We start from the raw sequence: 26904 nt of genomic DNA, 5'->3' as shown, positions 1-26904 counted from the left end.
AGTTGGGAATATATAATTTTTACATGATTCTTAATTGTGGGTAAAATAACAGCTTAAAATTATCACGATAAATGTAAAAGTTATTTATTATTTATTATTTATTATAATATTCATAAAAATTAACTCTATGATATAAAATTAATTAATTTTTTATGGAAAATCATAAAAAAATAAAATAAAAAAGGAGTAACAAAGAAGGAAGTTAACAAGAAAAGTTAGCATCTCAGCCGCTCATTTTAAGTTTTGTAACAATAGACGTGTTAGAATCATGTAGTTTTATCCTCAATTGTTGGATAACACAAAATGAAATTGAGGTTCTCTACTCTGCAATATAGAGTAGAATTGTTGAAGAAACGCCATTACTCTTTCAGAAACTTGATATAGTATGTTCATATTCCCTTCTTCCTATCTTTATCTACTTTCTTATTGAATTTTACTTCATCTGCTTCATATATTATACATCAAATTCTCCAGTTTATCTAAGTTTATGCATATATTATAAGGTTAATCCCATCAAACCCATGATTTTCTTGCTGTTTTAGTCTTAAATTTACATTTTAAAACGCATGTATCTGCAAATTAATGGCAACCCTTTTGCAATCGTTGTCTCCAATAACAAACCCATGTCTAGAAAGTACAGTAAAAGCAAGTGGATTTTTTTCCCAGATCCCAAATCTTCATACTTTGTCACTAAATAAGGGTTTTTCAAGGGTATTAGCATCTAACCAAGTCACTATTTCATCGAATTCTGTGTTTACATTGCCTAATTGGAGGACTGGTAAGAATGATCCTAAGACTAAAGAGATTAAGGTGAATGATGCTTTTTTGTACTTGGAATATATGGTTGAAAAGGGGCATAAACCTGATAAAGGTCAGGCGACTCAGTTATTGTATGATCTTTGTAAGCTGAGTAAAGTTCGGAAAGCGATTCGAGTGATGGAGATGATAGTTAATTCGGGTGTGAAACCGGATGCTACGTCGTACACCTTTTTGGTGAATCATTTGTGTAAGAGAGGGAATGTTGGATATGCAATGCAGTTAGTTGAGAGGATGGAGGAGTCTGGCTATCCAACAAACACGGTTACATATAATTCATTAGTTAAGGGACTTTGTATGCTTGGGAATTTGAATAAGAGTTTGCAGCTTTTGGATAGGTTAAGGAAGAAGGGGCTTGAACCTAATGTTTTTACTTACTCATTCTTGCTGGAAGCTGCGTATAAGGAAAGAGGAGTTGACGAAGCAGCAAGGCTGTTGGATGAGATAATTGCAAAGGGTGGAAAGCCTAATTTGGTGAGCTACAATGTGCTCTTGACAGGTCTGTGTAAGGAAGGAAGAACAGAGGAAGCAATTACTTTTTTCAGGAATTTGCCACAGAAAGGTTTTGAGCCGAATGTGGTGACTTACAATATTATGCTGAGGACTCTATGTTGTGAAGAACGGTGGAATGAGGCGTATGAGCTTCTAGCTGAAATGGATGATGGAGAACGTGCCCCATCTGTTGTTACTTATAACATTTTGGTCAGTTCACTTGCTCTTCACGGCCAAGTTGATCAGGCGTTTGTGGTATTAGAAGAAATGATGAGGGCAGGATTCAAACCAACAGGAGCCACCTACAACCCCATTATTACACATTTCTGCAAGGAGGGGAAGGTGGATCAAGTTATGAAGTGCTTAGACGAGATGATTTTGCAGCAGTGCTATCCTAATGAAGGAACATACAATTCAATTGCTGTACTTTGTGAAGATGGATTAGTTCAGGAGGCATTCTCCATCATCCAAAGCTTAGGTAGCAAATCTAACTTTTCAACTCAGGACTTTTATAAAACTGTGATTACAAGCTTGTGCAGGAAAAATAATACATACCCGGCATTGAAGCTACTGAACGAGATGACAAAGTATGGATTCACACCTGATTCTTATACTTATTCAACGTTGTTGAGAGGGTTGTGTATGGAAGGAATGTTAGGTGCAGCAGTTGAGATTTTCATGTTGATGGAAGGAAATAATTGCAGACCAGATGTTGATAATTGTAATGCTCTTATACTTGGATTATGCAAATCTCATAGAACTGATTTGTCTTTGGATATCTTTCAAATGATGGTAGAAAAAGGATATAAGCCAAATGAGATGACTTATACTATTATTGTCGAAGGCATAGCTCATGAAGAAGAAATGGAACTAGCAGCAATAGTTTTGGAACAACTTTATGACAGGAAAGTATTGAGTAGGAACACAATGGAAAGGCTCGTCATGCAGTATGACCTCGAGGGTTTACCAGTCTAAACATCCCGCAGACAAACTTCTTTATACACAAATGCATGATAGAAATGTTTTATGTAATTATTTGAAATTGATAATAATGCTCCAGTTGCATTCTGATTCTAGTTGAGATAATCAGTTTAAAGTTCCTGATTCCTTTGTACTGATGTGGTACTTCCTCAAAATGGTTGTGATCTCTGCTTCATTCTCGATGTTGTATGATTCTGCCTATTGCTAATGCTAAATACAAGCGGGCAACTTTGTTGTCTCGGAAGTAAAAATTTCCACCAAAACTGACAAGAAAAAGTGCTTGAGAAGCATATCAAAAAAATCCAGAATTCGTCTCAATAAATACTTGAACAATATGAAAATTTTACAATTTTTGATAACACGCAGTTCAAAATATTAACGATATAAAATGTGCATTGGCAAGGGTGCCAAAGACAAATGGGAAAAAACATTTAGAAACAGAGGAAGTATGTGCCATCTTTTTAGACGTTTCACCATTCCAGGATAAAAAAACAACTCGAATTCATCGGTGCCTTACAAAAAATTAAAAACAAAAAAGAGGTTCTTCATGCCAGTGACTTCTCTTCAGGGGAATGATTTGAATTGTGTTAAATATAGTGATCATTATACAAGAATCTTCTGACAAACATCGAAAGCCAAAAGTTTTCACAAGGATAGTAAAAAGGAAGAAACAAACCCCCAAAAGTACAACCAAAAGTTCCCACAAGGAAGAAACACTGAACAGGAAAAATCAAACCCCAGGCCTTGGAATGCATACTTCATTTCTCCGGCTTAAACTCTCAACTGAAGAGAAAAGCACCCAGCTGTGTACATAAATCAAATCAAGCTCCACCGAGAGTTAGTAGTGTGCATGAAGAGCTGAATGTATATAATCAAATCCCTGAGGGTTGAATGCTAATACAACATCCAGAATCTAGATGATTGTATCATGTGCGACCACATTTTACATGCCCTCAGTCCTTCCAATAGTTCAGATCGTTCAAGTAGGCCGACTGATGGAATACATGTATGTACATGTGCATAGGACCTGTGAAATCATTTGCAAACATCGTGTTAATGTTAGTAATAAACCGGTGAAAAGAAAACTACAAATATCTTCATTAAGAAAGCAAACGAAAGCAATGCCCGTAACGAAAACAGAGTAATAAATAAATAATACTCGTAATTGTATTTTTGACCAGCTAACAACTTCCACAGAAGCCAACTAACCTCTCTTGCTTTCATGACATGGTTCAAATCAAAGCAAGCACTAACAGTCTAACAGTAGCAACCAACCTGTAATAGTTAGTTACATTAGGTGCCAATTTAGGAATTCTGTTAGAAATCTATATGTAGCTTTTGGCAGGAAAAGTAGTTAACGGTTTGTTTAACTATTGTCATTTCGGTACTTTGAGTTGATTTTATATAAATAGCTCAACTGTTATCATTTGTACATTCATTCAATTACATACTCCATATTACAATTCCCTATTCTCCATATATCCGTTCTTAATAGGACCAAGTTACTGGATCAAAGTCTCAGTGAGCTCAATCTGAGCTGACTGTTACACAAGCAGTCATACACCCTACATCTCTATCTGTTGACCGATGATAACCATCAATAAGAAACAACAAAACAACTGATGAGAGTTCACTTACGCAAGTTTGCCTGACTGTTCCATCCTATTTCCGCTCGAGTTGATGCCTCGATTTCAAAATATAGGGTTTACAAAGTTAAATCAAGACCTGGATAAAATTGATTACTTTTCCAGATCAGATTAAAGATTGCCATTTTCCATATCCCACTTTGTCTAAAGGGAGACAAAGTTCTGATTTTATTTCTTTTTTCATACAAAAACTTGGTCAATTATATGCAAGAACAGCTGTGTCTGACCCACAATCCATGTCTGCACCCAGGACATACCCAGTTGGCATCAGTACGGCAGGGCAAGATGATGACTATGAATGTCATATAATAGGGTTTTTTTAGTTATGTAAATTGGACTGTTTCTAATAACAGTCCTTTAGTTTTTCTGCAGTATAGGGGCTAAGAGACAGGTTGTGTCAAAGATAGATTGGATTCTAACCCAAATGATTTTCCATTATGGTCACAGAATGCACCAAGCAGATAGAAAAAACAGGAAACCACAATCTGAACCCTTTATAGTACATAATCAATATAGCACAAAGCACACAGAGGGGAATGAATATGTGAGAAATGGTCCAATGAAACAAATAACAATATGGGTAAAGAAAATCAGGGAGCTAATTAGTAATATACAAAGACTGTAAAACAACATTATATCAGATGCCAATCGACTCAGCCACAGAACCAAATTGTACAAACTAAAGTCTTTGGCATATCAGAATTTCCCTCACTATGCAGTATGTACTAGGAAAAAAATTGCATCATTGGTCAAGATTTGGCTACCTAAAATTAGAAATAATAGAATTTTCTTGATACATAAAAAACACACACTAGAATAAAGTTAAAAAGAACACAACAAATTTAAGATTAGTCAATGGAGGTTTTCGAGCAACAATTTTAATTTAACTCAATCCCAGTTCCAAGACAAATGCTGCAGTAACAAAGGGGTAAAAAACAAAACCTAACTTGCAGCAGCTAGGCAATGATGTGGCAAGCTTAGTTTTAAGGGGCCTGGTTCTATTACTGTATATTTTCATCTCGAGTACAGAGCAACCTGGCTAGTGCAGCACATATTTCAGAATAATGTGTATTTTGATGGTCCTAAATATAGTATTGTCTCTGTTTTCAATTGCAATGTTTCCCCTTTTTGGAAGTTGCATTTAGTAGCAAGCTTGCGACATTACCACTTTTGGCAATGGGACCGCATTTTTTCTCTCTATCTCTCACCTCTCCCAGAAAATTGTACAACCCCTGCGTGTTACAATTATCAAAAACAGAGGAAGGATGTGTTTGCAACAGATTACTTTACGTCCCTTCTTCAACCATAACCCCTAACATTGCATTTCTTCATCTTTGATATATCAACTTCCAGATCAAGGGTTTTCAGATTAAAACAATACATATGAAATCACGGGCTCTTAGAACCAGCAGCATCATATGAAATCATGGGCTCTTAGAACCAGCAGGATCAAATTGCATTTCTTCATCTTTGATTTACTTGCGCGCTAGCAGCTGTTTAAGGTATTCATATTTCTCCCGCATTTGTGTTTTTTATTTTCTAAGGTTTTTAGTGACACCAATGTTTTGGTAACATTTCATATGCATTTTTAGTTTTAGCCTTATTTCCAACAAGTATTGTCAACGAAAGTAGGGCCTGATATGCCCATGCTTAATAGATAGAAGACATTGGAGGAAATATCTAGATGTCCATTTGATGTCAATTATCCGATAACAGTCTGAACAAGCTTCCTCAAAATATCCCCCCCGTTTCCATTGTAATTTGATGCAGGAGCTTTGCCCAACTGCCAGAACTTACAGAACAGAAAGAAAAACACATAATTTAGAAGAAGATGAATCGAAATTCAGAGAGAAAGAAATTCTTTTGTTTATTTTCTTGAATGAACTAAATCAAAATGGCTCTTAAAACCTTTTCGCTTCCTTTCCATGAAGTAGAAGATGGTCATCCCGACGTCCCGTTATCGCTTTTGGGTCAATTGGAAACAACCTCTTTGCAATTGCAGGGGTAAGGTTGCTTACGTCCGACCCCCCTTACTCCGGTTGTTGCGGGAGCCTCTTTGAGGCAATGGGGTAATGATAATGAATGATTTTCTTGAATGAGCTATTACAAGGATTCAAACCCTGTTTTTACAACTTAAGCTAACATCAATTTCCAGAATTATAGGAATTATGTTACACTAGCTCCCCTAACATTCCGCCATCCTTATGAAAGACTTGCCCTCAAATCTGTGCTGAGATGAAAACCAAACTACAACATATTTTTAACCATATTGCGCAAGCATTTGGGTTGTACTCCAACAGGCGAACATGACAAACCGCAACAATTGACCCAAAATGGCAACATGAAGCTTGCTTCAAAATAAACACATTAAAGAGCAACATGCCCAGGAAAACCAAATGATGAAAATCACTCATCATATCATCAAGATTAACCTAGAAAACTTAATCAATTGTTTCTTCTCCACGTAGAATTCTTCCAGAAGAAACAAGTCTATGATTTAGTTCTTAACATGTTGGCTTCCATTCAAACTTATTACTTCATAAACAAGCCCAATCATCCAATTTGCCTCCTTTTTTTTATTGACAGGGCACACTTGCCTCTTTAGTTCCTTTCATATTCTAAGGCCCGACACATGAGGACCTTGCATTTAAAAAAATATATTCTCCAGATCCCATGGTTTCAAATCTATTACGTCACAAACAGCTATTTCCATTCAGCAATTTGGCCCAACCCCCTCCACCCTCAAAAGAGTTGGATACCATCAGAGAAATAACAAATGGCCTTTTCATTGTAGCATTGGAATCATTACAAGGTGATTTCAAATCTCCGTATCACCTAAATATCTAATGGGACCTGAATCAGACAAATGAAACAAACGCACAAAACTCCCCATCTTGACCAGTTGATCTTATACTCCTATCCGCTACTGCATGTATTCCTAATTTCAATTAGATTGATATAAGCACATCTTCAGTCAGTAAACCAGTAATGTACAATTGACAAAAGACTAAAATGCAAGATTTTAGAATTTAGATCAGAAAAAAGACCATGTCTTCAAGGTTACATTATTGTCGGCTCATAAGTTGACCGTGCTCATAGAAATGTACAGGCAAAACATAGTCCCAAATCTAAAAGAGCAAACAGATTATAGCAACAAATTCGACAACTTTTACAGATTATAAAAAGTATATTCCTAACAAACAATGTATATACTTATCTTGTAATCAATATCACTTATCCAGTTGCGACAGAACCGTAAGCAAGGAAAACCGATGCGAGCTGAGACGTACCTTCTAATGTGGACATTGGAGTTACTTGGAGCCTCCTACATTTGATTTATTATCTGCAATAACAAGAGAAAACAGGAAACTGTAATTAAACAACGAAAAACAAAAAGAAATACTCCCTTCATCCACTATGTCATTCTTTTGCAGAAAATAATTTATGCGAAATTATACAGTGTCATTATTTGCTTTCACCAAACTACCCTCCTGGTTTTAGAGAACGTATACAAAGGCTCAAGGCGCACCAAGGTGATTTGGAGTTCCCAGTGCCTTAGGTGCGAAAGTAAAAAAAACTTGTGAAAAAATTATGTGCGCCAGCAGAAAAGAGATGTATTTAAATAATAGTGGGACCTTTCCCGGAATACAAGTGTACAAATAAATGTACGGTCGACTGACTAAGGATCCAAATTTCAACTTTCATCCTAAGTGTGAAAGGCTTGGCATTACTGATTACTCATGTCATGTTTGCAGATGATTTACTCCTCTTCTCTAGAGGAGATAAAAAATCTACGTATCCATGAAGATGCAAGCTTTATGCCTTTTTCTTGCGCTTCTGGTGTTAAGGCAAATTTAGAAGACCAAAAAAACGTCTAGTCTTCTACATAGGTGGTGTTTCTGATTTCATCAGAGGCAAGATCCTGGATACTCTTCAAATGCCAGCTAGTGAGTTCCCTTTTACCTTAATGTGCTTCTTTCAACCAAGAAGTTGTCTTATGGGCAATGTAGAATTGTAGACCTCTCATTGATAAAGTTACTTCTAGAATCAAGACCTAGACTGTGGAAGATTACAACTTGTTAAAGCTGTATTGTTGAGTCTTCAGTCTTTCTGTGATTCATAAGAAAGAAATTAAAGAAATTCAGCAGTTCTGCAGGGTTTTCCTGTGGACAGGTAACTCAGACCCTACTAAAAAAACTTAAGTGGCTTGGAAAGATTTGTGCTTGCCTAAAGTGGCTGGTGGGTGGAATGTTAAAGACATAGAACTATGGAACAAGGCTGGTGTATGTAAGCTTTTGTGGGATATTTCTTTCAAAAAAGAGAGGTCGTGGTCTAGTCTAGATGGGTTGATAGTTATCAATGTCCTAGTACAATTTCATGGTTCTTGAGGAAACATTCAGCTGCTGGGAGTTAGTGGTTGCAGTTGGTGGCTGGAGCAGAGTTGTTAAGGGTGGTGTTTTTTCTATCAAAGCCATGTATCAGCTGCTTTCTCGCAACCATGAATAGGTACCTTGGAGCAAAGTTAGTTGCAACAACAGAGTTACTCCATGGAAACATTTTATTACTTGGCTTACTATGGACAGACTGCCAACAATGGACAGACCTTTGGCCTGGCATAGTTGGCAGGTTGTCTCTTCTGATGTTTGTGTGTTCTGTGGTCTGCATGGGGCAACTGTGGAGCATACCCAAGTTCAAGTTGTACCTGATGTGCTTTGCTGAATGTATTTACAACCTGTGGCTGCAGTGGAATGGGCAAATTTTCTCCTAGAGTTGCAAAACTTCTGATGCAATCTTCAACGAGATATATTTAAACTAGCATGTAGATCTAGTGACCAGCAAGTGCAACTAATGCTTAATTGTTAGCTCTTGAGGTGTAATACATCTTGTTGCTGTTTGTTCTTTTTGCTCTTGAGGCTTTTTTGTACGCCTTTTTCATTGAACTGATTACTTTTGGTAATAAATTCTCCCTTTTAATTGCCAAAATAAACTAATGTGGACAAATGAAAAAGGAAAGTGTAAATAGTATTCTGGACTAGTCCTATGATGTAATCCCTCCGTACTTTTTAGGTACAAACTTTTATATAAGACGTTCTGACAGGAAATACCACCTCCATGTCATCCAAGCTGCCATATAATTTCTGACATCAGCATTTTTTTTGGGGGGAAAATATATACATACTTTTTCATTCCTTTTCTCTCTCCTCAAGATCTCTCTGCCCCTCTCTCTCTCCTCAAGATCTCTCTGCGCCATGTTTTCTCCGACCTCTATTTCTGCCGAATTCTCATCTCTCTCCTCCATAACCAATGAACAAGTGGAGCTGAGGTTGTGGTTATCTCGCAGCGGCGGAGGTGAGATGGAGGCTAAAACAGAGTTGAAGGTGGCTATGGTGGAAGCAATGGAGGCGGATGATGGAGTGGTCAGCAAGGCGGTCATTCCGTCATCAATGATGGAGGCAACGGAAGCGGATTAACCTCCTGATTTCAGATCTCTAGTGTTTCGGTAATTGAACGACTGAGAGGTTGGAGGATCGTGACAGGGAATGCTAGTTCAAGATGGCGGCGGGGAAAGGGAGGCGAGGCGGTTAGGGCTAAGCTGAGAAATTGTTGACTCGGCTTCCGTCTTTCTCCTTCAGTTAGGGTTTTGATTTTTCAGTTTATGATGAATCAATTTCTCATTTGCTCGCCAATTTTTTTTTGTTACGATTAGGTTTTTTATTACTTTTGTTGAATTTATTTTTTTCGATTTTCTGACAGGCGGTGGTGGAGGTGCGGCTCGGTGCTGTTAGGGAAGGCGGTGGTTTCAATTGGTCGAAGCTGGTCGCACGAGTTAGCACAAGCAAGTGATAGTTTCGAGTAAGTTTTTGTGTCAAATACAAAGAATTTGATTAGGTTTTTGTTTGTTCAGTTTATGCAGATTTGATTAATTATATTTTTGATGTGACCTGATCTCGACGGTCCAATCTCGCAACGGCGGATGCAGCACGGAGATGGCGGTGGAGGTTCTCTCGACGCCGCATTGTTACCACCGAAGGTAACCGTGCAGGACTTGCAAAGGGCAGAAATTCTACACCGAGGTTGAAGAGAAATCAACAATGAGGCTGTTAACATTTTCAGCAAGGTCGAAAGAAATCCCTTGTTGGAGCTGCTAAAACCCTTAGGATATGAAGATGTTGAACTTACTTTGCTTGATTCCTCCGATTAATGTTTACAAGCCTCTAATTTGATTTGACAGATTTAGTTATGCTTATGTTTAGTTATATCCTATTATTCATGTTTAGTTATTATTCTAATTTCGGTTTAGTTATACCTTTGTTACATTTAGTTATGAAATAAAACGGTATAATTACACTTTTTATTTCTGAGTTTTAGGTGTGATTTCAAAACATTTACTCCGTAGTTAAGAATAATGATGTTTTAGTTACGGGTTTTTTGCTCTTAGTTAAGGTTTTCTTGGTTTTAGTTTAGGTTCTCTGGGTTTTAGTTACAATTTTCTTGTTTCAAGATATGGGCAAACTAATGCTCCTCTTCTTGGTTTTAGTTAAGGCTTTTTGAGTTTTAGTTACGGGATTAGTTAAGCACTGGAACCAATTGGTTAGCACTGGGACCAATTAGTTAAGCATTGGAACCAATTAGTTAAGCACTGAGACCAATTAGTTAAGCAATAAACCAATTAGTTAAGCACTGGAACCAATTAGTTAAGCAATGGAAGTAGTTATGGAACCAATTAGTTAAACAATGGAACTAATTATTTCACTGGAACTAATTAGTTAAGCATTGGAACTAATTAGTTAAGATTTTATGAGTTTTAGTTATAATTTTCTGAGTTTTAGTTAGTAATAAGTTTGTTTAAAATTCACAACTATTTGACTCACAAGGTTAACTATTGTCTTTATACCTTAACTATTTTGTTATTCAATTAGTTATGATTTTATTACTTTTAGTTATGTTTTACTCTAGTTTAGTTAGTACAAAAAAAAAAATTATCAAAAAAAAATTAAAAAATTACTCCCTCTATTCTTGAATGTTAGTCCCTTTTGGAATCTAAGACAATCCAACAAAAGTACAATTGTCACATGAATTTCAATAAAATTTAACTCATGTGTGTAGGAGAGATAAATATTGAGGGATTTGATGGGGATAAAAGTTTGCTTGAAAGTAAACAAGTGGGCCTTTGGGATATTAAAAAGGGTATAAAGGGGATATATGTTGGACAAATAAGGAAAGATTTCAAAAGAGACTAATAAAAAAGAACAACTCAATTAAGAAAGGGGGCTAACATTCAAGAATTAAAGGAGTAGTGTTTTATCATAAAAATCATGAAGTCAGCGTGCGCGCCAACAAGGCTGCCAACAAAGCAGTATTTCCTGTCAGGCGGTCTGACACAAAATTTGTCATTTTTAGGAGTTACATTTCCCTTTTTGATAAATTCTACATTAAAATATTACACCCAAGGTCCTCACTCCCCCGTTGTTTATTATCTTTCTCCCTCCCATGGTCCTCACACATACTCACAATATTTTTTTTAAATAAATAAATTATTCACCCACTATCAAATATTTACAATAAAGAATTAACACATCCACCACTTGCAGCATTATTATAAGAAAATCAACTCACCTTCCTTAATCTTTGTCAATATGTAACTCCTAACAAAATACGGAGGGAGTGACAATTGGAAGTTTTAGTGGAATCTATACTAGAAAACGTTGTCAAATCAGTCCACACAGTCACATGGCATCACTTAACCATTGGGCTAGTCAATCTTACATGTTCTCTGATAAGTCTTAATCCTAACATATTTACATAGATTTTAGGATGCTTTTTCATGTAGGATTAGGGTATTTGCATTGCATTTGTGCGTATTGTGATCATTTGCGAATCATGTACTCTTACGGGTTGTTGTGTGCTCTTGATATGATTCTTGGGTAAACCGGGCAACAATGGAGTAAGGTAGGTCATGGATTCATTGTTTTCCAGCACGAGTTCAAGGAGTCGGGCTCTGCAAAACTAGAAGCACCGCAATGGCAGAAGACGGATTTATAAAGAGTTCCAAACCCCCTAAAGAAAATTTGCAGTCAATCCAATATCCAAATATCTCTGAAAGGAAAACCTAACTTTCCTCATGAAGCACAAACAACCTTCTCCAAAGGTAACATTTAATAATGTGTAGTTCTTACTAGGATTCATAGGATGATGTGCTTAATTTCCTTGATTTGCTTGACTCTATGAAAATAGGCAGGTTTGTATTATTAGGGAAGTCATTAATTGAATGAAATAAATTATTAGTATTGATATAGAGCGAATCTATCCTGTTGAATATAATCTGGTTAGTTAGGGGAAAGGATCAAGAATTGCCTTGATTCATATTAGTGGGGTTACTTGATGCTAGAGTCTTTATTCATCATATATTTTATTTATTATTTTATAGCTTAAACAACCAATTATTTTCACTGACTCGATAATATCCCATAGTAACATATTACTCAAACGAGCTTGACTTACCAGGCTACATAGTTAGAAGGTCTAGATAGGCATCATTCTCCTTTCAAAACAAAATATAATACTGACAATATAAGAAAGATTGATGGATGATTTGTATGACAAAGTCTAAAATGTCTCAGCAAATTGATGAATGGCTCAGCAATGATTTTCTCCTTTCAAAACAAAATGTAATACTGACAATATGCATGGTAAAGTCTAAAATGGCTTGTAAAGGCATTAAATCAATATTACGGAAGAGCCGCCTATATTAATTGTAAATGCCTTCGTCAATAAGATGTCTAAGCATAAGAGAATACAGCTACATAAACTGTGCAAACAATTTAAAAGGAATCCGGACTTCTTCACGGTAGAGATGTAATCACTTGAACTAAGTTAGATGAAGTTCTTCCTTACATGGAAAGCTCCCCCCAGAATAAAGTAAACAGGTAAAAAGTTGTCTTAATTTTCGTTCCACTCATTAAACTAGCCACCAATAAAATTCCATCTCAGCCAATTAAACAAAATTTCGAAAATTGAATAACAAAAAGGAGAAGTCACATACCAAGTGAGCCAATAGACATCATACGGTCGATATTATCAAGACGATGTTGTACAGATCTTAAGAGTAAATTTAATGATGATACTCTTTTTCTGACATTAGAAAGTTTAGTGGCATGCTGCATGATGAATGGCAACGGTGCATCCTCCAATAGCTGATCGAGCTCTGCCAAGTCAGGAGCATTAGAATTCAGAATCATCAGAGCATTCGTTATTTTTTTAAAACAAAGAAAATACGACAAAGAAGGAAAAGAATGGATTGTTTGCATTCTTTCTTTCTTTTTTTGATGGATTTTTTGTATTGATGGATTGTTTGCATTCTTACACGTAATTGTAATGCAAAAGGACTAACATATCCAACACAAAAATTGGTCTAATGTAACCTTAAGACATCTACAATTTTATTATTAGAAAAAAAATCAAAAGACTACCCTATATGTAGTACTTTATTCACATGAATATCTAACAAAAACAAATATTCAAAAAACTACCTTTAAAGTGCAGAAACTTAAGGTAATGTAACCACTTGACGTAATCTGTCAAACACTCCGGAAAACGGGCCCACAAACACATCCCCACCAATTTCCCAAACCACCACCAACCCATTACCATCTGCCTCTGCTTTAGCCACCGTTGCCATTCTGCCTCCCATCCTTCACCAGCGTTTACCAAACCCTCAACCACCACCCTACACACCAAATTGACCCAGTCCCTAACTTCTACATTAGCACTGTCAGGCTGTCAGAAGTTTGTGGTATGCTGGAGTAGGGAGGAGAGGATGAGGGGTGAAGACTCGATGGAGAAGGGAGCAGAATCATGGAGAAGTGGGGGCACAGAAGATTCGTCATTCATCGGAGGAGAGGGAGGGGCACGTTTGGGAGGAGAGAGGTCAACATAGAAGGAAGAGGAGAGGAGGACAGTCCTTTGCCGGAGAAGGGGGAGTGATTACACTGACATGTGGTTCTTTGATCAAGTACTTTCGGATTCTGTCAAGCGGTAGCAAAACCTTAAGAATGTGAGATTTTAAGCCTAAATTTAAAATGAATAAATAAACCTTTTTTTGTTAAGGTAGTGGAATAAAGTGCTACGTTAACGGTAGAATCCCATTTTGCCATAATGACACGCACTTGTGCGACAATTCCACCACGGGAAAGAGCAAACCCATAAACCTCACATACACACTGCACATATGCAACAATTTCACTATACAAAGGGGCAAACTCATAACTTCACACGCAAATAAAAAAGCTTCCTCCAAAGATATTGAGCCAGCTAAAATCAAAGGAAGACATGCACACAAGATTCTAGAACCAACCTTGCTTCCTTCCTAGAGCATATCATGTGAACTTTACATAAAGCTAGTTTTTAATAAATCAACTGAAAAAGAAACCTATACTTTCCCTAAGTAATTGCCCACACGAAAAGGGGGGTATAGAGGTGGTGAAGTCGAGCAACAAAAACAAAGTTGCATAAAAACAGTCTGTAAACAATTAGCTGCAAAAACTCTTGATTATTCTGAGCCTCTAAGCCTTAACCAACATGGTAAGCTCCTCCATACACTGGGTGGCCTCCGTAATGACGATCCTAAGATTTTCGAAGATTAAAAGTGAACAAAATAGAATCTTGACGCAAAGAAAAAATTGAGAAACGGTGATAAAACAAATGCAAAAATGTCAGCTCCCTATCTATACATCCTCTCAAGACCTGATACGATAACCATTTCCCACTAAAAAGGCCCCATCTGGATTTCATTCATAGGCCACACACAACGTACAAAACATAGCCTAATGAGATACCTATCCATTTCCCTTCCATGCATACTTATGATTAGTAACACAACAGAAAAGGAAATGTTACAAACATTTGACCAGTGAAACCACTTTTTATATCAGCCACAGAAAGCCGGTACCCACCTTCAACCTTAGGTAAACAAACCGCATCCCGCCTCATGAAATGAATTATCCAAGCATCGCAAAACCCTAACCATAAAGTATTTCTCGTCAAACTCTTACAAGATTGTATTAAGATAACCCTACCAAGTAGCATCTAAGGAAAAATACAGTCTTCCAAGTTACAACCATCCAACTTTTTAGCTCAGATTACATCCATCGCATGTTTGAACACCCACAAATGCATTAATTATTGATGAAGATTAAATTTTATCAAACTCCTTCTAGAAAAGGGCTCCTTTGAAACAAATTAAGATTCTAAAAACTGGTGAGAATTCATGGTAAGAGATGAGAAAGATAAACCTTATCCCTGGCAACCTTAGCTCCTCAATTATTCCGAATTCCGATCTTTAAAGCCAACTGTAGTATCCTACTAAGCACATCAAAATCTATGATAATGATAAGAAAAGAACACATAGGATTTTCCTACTTAACCCTTGTGATGAAGAGCACCACTCCTCAGGGCACCATTTACCAACATAAACACAGGGGAAAAAGTATTTAAAAACTATAGCCCACTATCCAAGATCTCTTCTGTCCATCAAACCCATTTATCCCAAGAACATCAAAGAAAGATCGAACTCACTCTTTGTTATTATTGAATACCATTCACTATCCCCCCCCCCCCTCCCCCACAGAGATTAATCCACAACCTCACTGACCACAAGAGTCACGCATATATCTTTCCCCATAACAGCACTCTAGGACAATAGAATGTTTAGAGAACCACCTTGAACGTCTTAGCTAGCAATCCATCATGTTCATATAGCAATTCCTCCTGGGAGCAAGGGTCATAACAATGGAAGTCATAGATTCACTTGTGCTAATGAGGCAATGACACTGCAATATGGGTTAGGACTTAGGAGATCGCTTTTAAACTTAATTTACTTCCAACAACAACTGAAGAAGTGAAGAAGTCAATAGTAAAACACATTAAAACCAGTGCTTCGCTTAAATTTTAATCACTTCCAACAAGAATTGAAGAAGGCAATAGTTAAACACATTTAAACCAGTGCTTCGCTGAATAGTCTCTCTGGCCATACACCTATAATAGAAGGAATTGGATACCAATCCAAACCCTTAACAATCGCCCTATTTAACACCTCCACATTAATACAAGTTGTAAAAACTGTATAATTTTCTCAAGTAGTCAATTTATAACCCCTATATCAGTCGACAATTGCAATCATCCTCAGATTCCTTAATATATTTATTCTTCCTAACATTCATTACCTTGTAAAAGAGAACAGACTTTACTTTGGATACAAAAGAGTACAGACTTTTCTTCCTCAAACTAGTACCTCCCTCCATCCATTCAACCTTCATTTCTTGATATTGACTTTGCCAAGATCACATCCTTTACACAAACAAACTCCATTTCTTAAGCCCCATCACAAACTCGTTCAGCAAAGAGGTCCGTATGAGAGCAGATTATCTTTCCCTTATATTAACCTTATTCCAGACCTCCAACTTCTATTTCATGATATTTAACTTTCTCATAAAACAAAAGGTTCTCCATCTCCATGACACACATCACATTACTGTGCCATCCTCTTTTTAGAGTCTACATAATTGGAATTCCAATTGAGTGCTTATTGCTGTAGTTACGCCAGTCTTTGAATTAAAGAGAAGTAAAAGATGCATTGCTTCCTCCATTCCATATTAGATTTCCAATAAATTAACAGCTAACGTCTCTGGATCATCATTATCACTCACTTAAAATAACAAAGCACTATCATTCCTCAATTTATATTTCCAATGTGATCTGACTTCACATTTTTGGATACCAATGTGATTTAATTTGACAATTTTGGGTACCAACGCAATAACTAACATACCCGCATGTGCAAGCCCCCATCACTTCCTTGGAGTTTCGGTCTTGCGGCAGTACTCAACAAGGATAGTGTTTCGCACACAAGTACTTGCACATGAGAAAATGACCACAAATCACAGCCGAAAGATACAATTATATCCGAGTTTATGGAAGATTCCTAATATCACTCATATTTTGAGCTTGGTGAAACTAAAATACAAGAAGGCAAATCAACATATGATTAAACAGTTATGTGCCCCTAGACAAATAATAATAAAACGTTAAAAAGATTCCACAACTCGATTTTCCTAGTGCAATAAGTGAAAATCTTTTACATTCTCCATTGAATTAGAATATCATCAATTAGAATTTCAATTTCCATTGAATTTGCCAGCAGAATTTACCTAACTCATATATGAAACTCCAGGAATTAATAGAGCCCTTCTATAATAATCAACCACATAACAACAGAATTCTGAATTATACAGTTGCATAAATAACGAAAAGCAGGAGAATATAGTGGTACAATGATAGAATTACCAGAAGTGAGACGATCGAGAGCAGAAATGAGCTGAAATTGGCTTCGAGAAGCATCCTCAGCTTTGGAATCAAAATCCCTAATCACACCAGCGAGCATTGTAGAAATACCCTCAGCTAAAGCCTCAGAACTTCCGGCGATGTTGTCATCATTCACATTATTATTATCACATTCAGGCGAAAAAATTGTGGGAATAACTGAATAGGAATCGTCATTTGCTGCTATACCAATTGAAATTGTGTCGGAATTCGACATGTTTTTTCGGCTCCGGTGAATCACGGCGCTACACCAGAGGGGAAGAAGAAAAAAAGGAAAAATTTGTGTGGCAGAATCACGCCGGGATTTAGTTAATCTCCGGTGAGATATCACCGGAAAGCCAGACTCTTCTAAAGTGGGTGTTTGATTTCTCTGTATGATTTCAGTCTACGGGAGGAAAGTCAAATTGCCGAACAACGAACAGGCTATCTAATTAATTGGTATATTTCGTCGTTCAAGGAGCATTATTGTAAATAGGAAGATTTTGCAATAATAAAATGAATGTGAGCCTTTTATTGTTAGACTCGTCAAAATCGTATATTATACTGACTTTTTAGTTATAATTTTTAATTAAAATTAGTTTTTCAATGAAAGTAAAAGCATAAAAAATACCTCACTTTCATAATTCAATCACCCATGTTCTGGGGAAGCAGTTTCTCTGTGGGAAAAAAAATGAACAAAATTTCTGAAACTTCAATTCAAAATTGATATTCTTGTTGATCTTCAAAATCGGGGGGTTTAGTAAAATTTCTGAAACGTCAATTCAAAATCGGGGGTTTTGGTAAAATTTATGAAACGTCAATTCAAAATCGATCGCTCCGGCTACCTGAAATTCCACTCAGTTGAACAACGCCCACCACATGTTCGACAAAATGACTGTATTTGTTGTTTATGATCAATCATTCCGAGTTATAGATTAGGAGTTATGGTGATGGTGCCGCCAAAGGTTGACCGGGGCCAGCTGGAGGGGTGGTATAATTCGTGACACCCAAGGCATTTTTGTTTCAGCTTTCTACTCCAATTATGGCCACTGCAATGCGTTTAAGGCTGAAGTCAAAGCCCTGAAGTGTGGTCTCACACTGGCGCGGGAATTACTGATAACAAAGTTGGAAGTTCAAGTTGATAGCCTCGCATGTATTCAAGCTCTAAGCAAGGATGTGACTGAAGGGGGCGAATGTATCCATGATCTTAGGAGATGCCAAGCTATGCTCCGTGCAACGGATTGGGAAGTGAAGCTAATTCATGTTTACCGGGAAGGAAATCGAGCGGCGAATTGGCTAGCCAATCAAGGAGCCGCACATTCTGTTAATCTTGTCTACTTAGATACTATCCCTTATGCTCTTTGTGTTATTTTAGACGAGGACAATAGAGGCATGGCTCTGCCACGCCTAGTTCCTCAATAGAGTGTTTTTCTTTTTCTGTTTTCTTTTTTATCTTTCCCTTATGTTCCGTTAGCTTGTATTTTTCTTTTTTGAAGCTCCTCTTCACTGATGAATCAAAAAAAAAAAAAAAAATCAGGCAAATATCATAATTTCCCTATTAACTCAAATCGGGAAAAAACCATAATGGCCTTAAATGCAAAACAAAAAACAAAATAAAACTTTGTTACATATGTTATTCTAAAATGCCCATATTAACTTATATTACACTAATTTTAAAATACAATAAAAAAAAAGGTGAAATCAGTAAATAGCCCACCAAAGGTGAAACATAATGGGGAAAAAAATTCAGAAATAAAAAAAGAAAAGCATAGTAAAATACTCCCTCCATTTCTTTTTGATTTTCCTGTTTCTATAAATGTCGTTTCTATTTGATCTTCCTGTTTCTATTTTAGGACATGACTTTTTACCATAAATTTCTCCACTATCCCTTATTTAATTCATTCACATTTCCCTATTCACCCACCCAACCCCACTTTTATGATTTTTTATTACTTTCATAAAAATATCTTCTCTCTCCTTCATTTCTTTATTACTTTCTTTCTTCATTTATTTATTATTTTCTCTTACACCCAATCATTACTCTTACACTCAATCATTAAAAGATTCCAATTTCTTAATTTCCACCCAAAACTCCAAACAGGAAGATCAAAAAGAAACGGAGGGAATACTTAATTACAACAAAATTGTATCATAATTGCCAATTTGAAAATAAATTAAATAACTAATTATTTTATGATTATTGCAATTATAATAATGATTAAGCTAAATTTATAATTTATGATTTATGATTAACTATATCATAATTGTCAATTTGGAAATAAATTAAATAAATTCAATAAATTCAATCATCTTTATGATTATTGAAATTATAATTTATGATTAAGCTAAATTTGGGAATAATAACAATTAACCCATAATCCGCGTCAATCACCTCTCTAAAAGAAAAAAACAAGTAGCATTTGTGTACTATGTAAAGTTAACCTCCTCCCCATATTAATCACTCAAAACATAATATATGTTCCGATTTTCCTTTATGTGATCTCTAATGTATGACAATGTTAGAACATTATTATTGGTTGTAGTTGAATAGTTACATACTAACTATACAAATATAATATCACTTTCTTTTATAGTTACAATCTTACTTTTATCACACACCTGGTGGATCTCAATCTACCATTTTATTTTAAAGTTTTCAACCTATCCGATTATCGCTTAATATTTTCAAATTGTTTATTACTCTGTAATAACTAATCAAGTTCTTTATTTTTCTGTTACAATTTTTTTTTGTAGAAACTAAAGAGCTAGATAAAAATGATGTTCATATGTCATTTGCTACTCTGGTATGTATAATATTTTTCACATTATAATCGACATTTCTACTACATTTTTCTAATCATATGTTATTGTTAAAGCACTGTTGCAACAAAGATTCTATCACCCTCATCCATTTTTAAAAAAAGTCACGTGTTTTGTAGTATGAAATTGTTCCACAATCCACGCACGCATAACGTGCATAAAATACTAATTATAATGAATTGTCTTCATCAAAATTCAAAGTAACCAAACCGATCCAAATTGAAACACCGAGTATTTGGCCCAACAGTTACTAGACGCCCCACTGATTTGGGCTTCCCATTTTTACAAAAGTACCTCTGCGGCTCCAATGTATCGAACAAGGTTTACGGTTCAACTATAAAAACCCTTTTCAACTTCCTCAATAATCACAAACCCTAATTCTCTGATTTCCCTCCCCTTCCTCTATTCATTGCGTCGTCAACCTACACCTCAATCATCTTTAGCAGTTCGTTTGATTTCCAAATTCAGTGAAAAAGCTTCAGAAAATGATGATTTTTAATTGTCGCCCCAGTCTTACAAGCATCTCAATGAGATGCTTTAATATGGTGATTGACTATTCTATCTGATTATTGCTTTTCTTATTCAATTCAAACAATTTCGATTTTTTTATTTTTGTTTTTATTCCAGATTTGCAAGGAGATATGATGATTTAATTTACCCAATATATTTGTCTGAATTCAAATTGATGAATTCTATTTAACATGCACTACCATCTGATCTCAATCTTTTGCGTTTTAATACATTTTTTTCAAATTTTGATGTTTTTTTGTGTAATCGATGATGAATTTTTATATTTTTAAACCTAATTCTCCACCGATTAAATAAAATGAGTGGAAACAGTTAGTCTGAGATTACACTAAATCAATTAATTTGCAAAAAAGTTTTAGCTAATATATTATCGAATTGCAATCAATGATGAAAATTTTATCCGAAATTATCATGAGTTAATATCAATGATTAATTTGATAAATAATCACCATCTTTCGGCTGAGATTGCATAATATTTCAATTTTTAATAATGGTTTTTGCCCAAGGTATCTAGCGCCTAAACTAGGTCATAGTTAGGTGCTTCGTTTTGTTGGGCGCAAAGTGTGAACAGATATTGCGACACAGATTGCTTGATTTCCACGAGCTTTCTGTTACTTTTATTCTCTGTTTACATTTTATGTTTTCTCCAAATCATTACCCTTTTAATTAATGTGTAACTAAGTCTGGACTGTAAAATGCAAGGGTCTGAAGTTTGACTCTTTGGCTAAATTTAAGTGCCATAGGGATGAATGCAGCACCCAAAATCAAAACCAAAAGATCCCAGCTTGTAGTTTTATTCTGTTTTTTGTTCTATGTTAGCAGAGATTACTATTGGCTGGAACATGATTACAATGGACGATGACAAATTGAAAGTTGAATATGTAAAAATTTAAAAACAGATATTGGATTGAGCACCAATTCACCAACTGGACCTGTCAAAAATCTACCAGACCCGAAAATCGACCCGATCTGTCTGAAGTATTGGGTTTTGAACAAGATTTTGTAATCCGTAATCTGATTTTATCCGAACTTGAGCAACTTGAAAAGTAATGGGTCAAAAGTCAAAACCCTATCAAACCGAAATATTAACTTTTTATAATTTTTGCATAAAGAGAATTTAAGATATAATTGATCAAAGTTGTGCATTGTCATGCGTAAAACTAACAAACGTTGCGAGTATTAAAAGACGGAGGAAGTATAAATTTGAATTATACATCACTATTCTTGGGTGCAATATAATATAAATTTGAATTATATGTCATATAGTTGAATTTGACTAAATGTGTTTCAAAATTTCTCAACCCGTTGGGTTAACCCGAACCCAAAAATGACTGACCTGATTAAACCCTAACCCGAAAATATTTTTAACAACCCGACTGACTTGTTTGACTGGTCTAGCACCAACCAATTAACCATGAAATAGGTTTAAACAATTGAAATCAGGGGCTAAGCAAGAATAGTAGTGATGTTATTGCTGGTATTCGGATTGAAGATCAGCAATATGCCAATATCTGTTCTTCTGCTGACAATTTGAACAAAATGAAAACACTTACAGTATAATGAAAAATTATAATCAAGTACATTGTTCCATGGAACTTCCCTCCCATGTATTACCATTAATTTGTTTCAGTTTTCTTATTATTATTATCTTATTTACAGCAATGTTATTTGTATTTACGTTGCTGTCTCTAATTCAAAATTGTATCACTTTTGTTTATTCAATTACAATTCAATGTACAAGGTAAGAATACTTATTATTATTATGTTAATTAAAAATAACGTATTTGTATTACGTTGCCATCTATTGAGTGTATTTTCATTCACTATAAATAGGGATGCTTAATCACTTGTACATAAACGGATATGGCAGTTGCCATAATAGTATCAAAAGGTCTTGCGCGCACAAGGTGCATAATAAATTTATTGTATACCAAGATAACTTTAACTTTTTTTTTGTAACTTTGGGTTAAATGATTAATTTTATACATTATTAGTTATTTTGAAGTAATAAGTTTTACTAAAATGAAAAAATTTATCACTGAAAAATAGATAAGTTTTACATATATATGCTTAACTTTTAAGCATTTTGAGTTAACTTTTAAGCTGGTGTACAATATTTATTGTACACTCATTGTAAATAAGATTTTGTGTAATCGTATTATTACAATATATTTACCTGTTTTTTATATAAGAAAATCTATAGTATTCTTATTAGAGAGGTGTGATATTCACATACACAACCAAACTCAATTGGTTTTCTTTGCATATGTATATAATTACTTTATATCTCCGGTTTACCTTACTTTCACCCAAGTAGAGGGCTTGAGAAGACAGAGAGGATCAGAGATTCAGAGGAGAGCGAGAGGAGCCGCTCCTCAACACTGTTAGTTTTAGGGTTTTTGTGAATGCACTCAATGAGGGATTGAGGGTAGGGGTGAAATAACCGGCTAAAATGCTTAAATGTCTCGCTAAGGGTTTCTCTTTTATTTGGGCTTTATTTCCTGGGCCTATTATTTGAGTACGCCAGTAGGCAGTAGGGTTAGAAAATTCTGAAGTTCGGTTTGTTCGATTTTAATTGCTTTATTCGGTTTTAGGTTTCTCAAACCAATCCAAACCACAAAACCAATTTTTTTTAAAATCTCAGTCCAAACCAAACCGAATAAAAAAAGAAACTGAACCGAATTTCTTATTCGGTTCGGTTCGGTTCGGTGTTCGGGTTTTTTCTACCAAACTTTCACCCCTACTTACAAGTAAGGGTTCTGATTCCCCACTTCATTTTTATTAACTACTATCTCTAAATTTTTTTTATGTTACCTTTACCAAAGTGGAGCGCTAAAAGCCGCCCTCAATATACTCAAAATCGCCCCATTATTTTACATTAATACCCTTATCCCAACTTTCTATTTCTCTTTTTCATAACTTTCACCTCTTCTATTACCGGAGAAAAGACCTCCACTGGCGCTTCACCAGCCAATCACCACCAATTGCCACACATTTGTCCGGAGAAAAGACCTTCACTGTTTTTTTTTTCGTCCGGAAAAAATTCACAAACTTATGCATTTTAAGCTTGTACCATGGTACAAACTTATGAATTTTAAGCTTGTACCATGGTACAGACTTATGAATTTTGAGCTTCGGCCATGGTATAGACTTATGAATTTTGAACTTGTACCATGACATGAGCTTAAAATGTATAAGTCTACACCATGGTGTGAGCTTAATATGCATAAGTCTATGTTAATTAAGAGTTTAATTTGTTGTAGCATTTGAATTAATTTACTCGGATAAAAAAATTAGAGACTTATGAATTTTGAGCTTCGACCACGGCATAGACTTATGAATTTTAAGCTGAAGCTCAAAATTCATAAGTCTGTATCATGGTACAAGCTTAAAATTCATAAGCCTGTACCATGGTACAGACTTAAAATGCATAAGTTTGTGAATTTTTTTCGGGGCAAAAAAAAAACCCCTCTTATGATGTCGTCAAGGTTCCACCGGTAGACTCGGACATGTAACAATATCCGGAGGTGGTGGTGGTCAGAAATATGGCGAGAATTGAAAATTAGAGGTGGGTAAACGAAAAAGCTAAATATATAAGGGTACATAAGTAAATAAATAGGGCGGTTTTGAGTAATATGGGGCGGTAAATAGTAAGCCCCTTACCAAATTCTAACGTCTATTACTCAAATGAAACATGTCACTTCATGGTATAAACTTTTTGTGCCACAAAACCTTTTTTTTTAAAAACATATCTACTTTTCCTTTTTTATTTCCTCTCCCTTTGTATAAATGTTCATATATATGGAAAAAATTATAATATTATGGAATATGACATTATTAGACAATTTTGTTAATATTTTAGTCAAATTATCATTTTAATAATAGAAAAAATTATTATTACTCAATATTTTGGTCATATTAGCATATTAAACATATCAAATATTTTGGTAAAATACTCGTATAATATATAGTAGGGAGAAAATTATTAATATGCAAAATGAATAAAAAGAATTCGTTCGAGATTTTTAAATATATTTTATGCATTTAATACATTTTATAAAGAAATGGTTAAATAATAATTTTTAAATATCCGTTTGTGTATGAGACCTAATCTAGGTTTGAATAAAGGAGTGATACATTACTATAGATAAGCGTATTTTATTTTTTCAAATTTATTAATAAATGGAGTTATTTCTTTATTATATTTTGGAAAATTTGTAAAATATAATCTAGATTTGGGGAAAAAAAATTATAGAATGAAAAACATCCATTAAGTTTGTCAATTGTACACATACACTACGTCATTTATCATGCCAAATAAATTTTCAATTATATCATATAATTTGTTTTCTCGTGGGATGAAGTGTTTCAAACTAATAAACAACACATTAGATATATATGAAGCTATGCAGGGCAATCACATAGTTGATACTCATGAAACTTATGACATCGATACAATTTCCATGAGCAAGAAAAGAATATATCGGTGCGTTATATGAGGAAGTGATGTGGTTGAGAATGGTTTAATAAAATAACCACGCCTCACCTAGTTGGGAGAAGAACGGCAAATAGAACTTCGATCTTTCAACTTTCTTCTTTTTCCTATTCTCATTCCCTTTAACCGGACCATCCTTCTTTTTCTCCGGGTCCTCTTTTTCATTTGCAGCTTTTTCTCCATCACCACCACAACCTTCTTTATTCCCCCCTTCTTTTTTTATACCTTTCTTTTTCCCTTTATCCTTCCCATTTTTCTAATCCTCCTCCTCTTTCTCCTGGTCCTCTTATCCACATGCAACTTCTCCTCCATTAGCACCTGCAATATCTCCTATTTTACCACAACATTCTTTTTTTCTTTCCACTCCTCTTTCTTACCCATCATTTCATTTATGCCATTTTTTAGAGGTCACCAAAAAACTATTTATCTTCTCATTGACGTGTCTTGACCAATCCATGGTTTCAAACTTACTAACACAGAGATTTACACAAAGTTCATCAGGTGATACTACACCAAATTATGGAAATCAGTTTTCGATTTATCATCTTCTTCCTTGATCACTATTCTCTAAAGCACCCGATCAATTAAGGTTTTTGGTCAACAAACTCCCTTATCTTTCTTATCCGATGAATGTTTTTTACAAAGATTCACAAAGAATCCAAGACGTGAACTTTTGCTATTGGTATCAATCTACACATCGCCAGAACTTTCCCTATTCTAAGCAAGGGAGAAATATCCACTGGATAAATTTTGCAAAGAACTTGCCGATTGTGAACAACAAGGGCATCCTGCATTTTCGTATCGGGACACGCAGCAACTTGTTGAAATGAGAATTTCCAATATGTTTTAATTTTACTAACTTATCCTGATCATCCTTATATAATCTGTGTAACCCATATTTGGTTTCGAAACATATTTCTATCCTGGAAAACAACACAGAGCCAAATATATAAAACCTAAGATGAAAATAAGGCTATTGTAAATGTTTTTCTGTTATAGGGCTATTCAAATCAACCTTATTTTTTGTTATGTTTATATTTGACTCTGTGTTATTTTCCAGTATGGAAGTAAGTTTCAAAATTAAAATTAGGTTACCCACATTTAATAAGGATGATCAGGATAATTAAGTTGTTGAAATTAAAGGATATGGAAATTTTTCGTTTCAACAAGTAACTGCGTGTCCCGATACGAAAATGCAGGATGCTCTTGTTGTGGGAATTGTTGCAAAGTTATAACGCTGAAACCCAACTATTCACAATCGGCAACGTTCTGTGCAAAATCTATCCAGTGGATATTTCGCACTTGTTTGGAATAAGGAAAGTTTCTTACGATGTGTGGAATGATCCCAATAGCAAAAGTTCACATCTGGGATTTTATGTGAATTTTTTTAAAAAGAATTCACTAGATGTGAAAGATAAGAGAGTTTGTTGACCAAAACCTTAATTAATCAGGTGTTTCAAAAAATAGTAATCAAGGAAGGAGATGATAAACCGAAAATTGAATTTCGAAATTTGGTGTATTATCGCTTGATGAACTTTGTGTTAAATCATTCCAAAGAGGCTTCAACAAGGGCTTATTATATTCTCTATGTTGGTAAGTGTGAAACCACAAACACATCATTGAGAAGCTAAATTGTTCTTTGGTGTCTCTAAAAAATGGTATAACTGAAAGGATGGGTAAGAAAGAGGAGTGGAAAGAGAAAGGAGGTTGTGGCGAATTGAAGGAGGACATATTGCAGGTGGTGATGGAGGAGAAACTATATATGGAGAA

General features: G+C 35.2%; 2 protein-coding genes and 3 non-coding genes across 7 annotated transcripts; 4 read left to right on the top strand and 1 right to left on the bottom strand.

Moving 5' to 3' along the window:
- The first annotated feature begins 243 nt into the window (after positions 1-243).
- LOC110805343 (pentatricopeptide repeat-containing protein At1g79080, chloroplastic) lies at positions 244-2464 on the top strand. Its single transcript, XM_022010935.2, has one exon. It carries the CDS (start codon positions 583-585, stop codon positions 2281-2283), a length of 1701 nt encoding a protein of 566 aa, XP_021866627.1. The 5' UTR covers positions 244-582; the 3' UTR covers positions 2284-2464.
- A 115-nt stretch (positions 2465-2579) lies between these two features.
- LOC110805351 (uncharacterized) lies at positions 2580-17798 on the bottom strand. 3 transcript variants are annotated; one of them, XR_008932595.1, is made up of 6 exons: positions 17277-17798; positions 14888-14953; positions 12979-13140; positions 7226-7278; positions 3499-3564; positions 2580-3316 (listed from the first exon to the last, which is right to left on the bottom strand). XR_008932595.1 is itself a non-coding variant. In XM_056843223.1 (5 exons), exons 1-4 carry the CDS (start codon positions 17527-17529, stop codon positions 7247-7249), a joined length of 513 nt encoding a protein of 170 aa, XP_056699201.1. In that variant the 5' UTR covers positions 17530-17796; the 3' UTR covers positions 2580-3316; positions 7226-7246. The 3 variants fall into 3 exon arrangements, 2 of the variants coding, with proteins under 2 accessions (XP_056699201.1, XP_021866633.1); XM_056843223.1 differs by lacking the exon at positions 3499-3564 and having other exon boundaries at positions 17277-17796; XM_022010941.2 differs by lacking the exons at positions 3499-3564; positions 14888-14953 and having other exon boundaries at positions 17277-17784.
- Positions 17799-20592: 2794 nt separating this feature from the next.
- On the top strand, positions 20593-20680 carry LOC130460536 (small nucleolar RNA U31b). The gene has a single exon (XR_008920392.1). It is a non-coding gene; the product is annotated as a small nucleolar RNA U31b (small nucleolar RNA).
- Positions 20681-20745: 65 nt separating this feature from the next.
- On the top strand, positions 20746-20834 carry LOC130460478 (small nucleolar RNA Z195/SNORD33/SNORD32 family). The gene has a single exon (XR_008920335.1). It is a non-coding gene; the product is annotated as a small nucleolar RNA Z195/SNORD33/SNORD32 family (small nucleolar RNA).
- A 181-nt stretch (positions 20835-21015) lies between these two features.
- Positions 21016-21109, top strand: LOC130460480 (small nucleolar RNA Z196/R39/R59 family). Its single transcript, XR_008920337.1, has one exon. It is a non-coding gene; the product is annotated as a small nucleolar RNA Z196/R39/R59 family (small nucleolar RNA).
- The last annotated feature ends 5795 nt before the right edge of the window (positions 21110-26904 follow it).

Source organism: Spinacia oleracea, chromosome 4, assembly GCF_020520425.1.
Source record: "Spinacia oleracea cultivar Varoflay chromosome 4, BTI_SOV_V1, whole genome shotgun sequence".
Classification (NCBI taxonomy): Eukaryota; Viridiplantae; Streptophyta; class Magnoliopsida; order Caryophyllales; family Amaranthaceae; genus Spinacia; species Spinacia oleracea.
The sequence above is the reverse complement of the archived record's forward strand: the minus strand, read 5'-3'. Positions and strand labels throughout refer to the sequence as shown.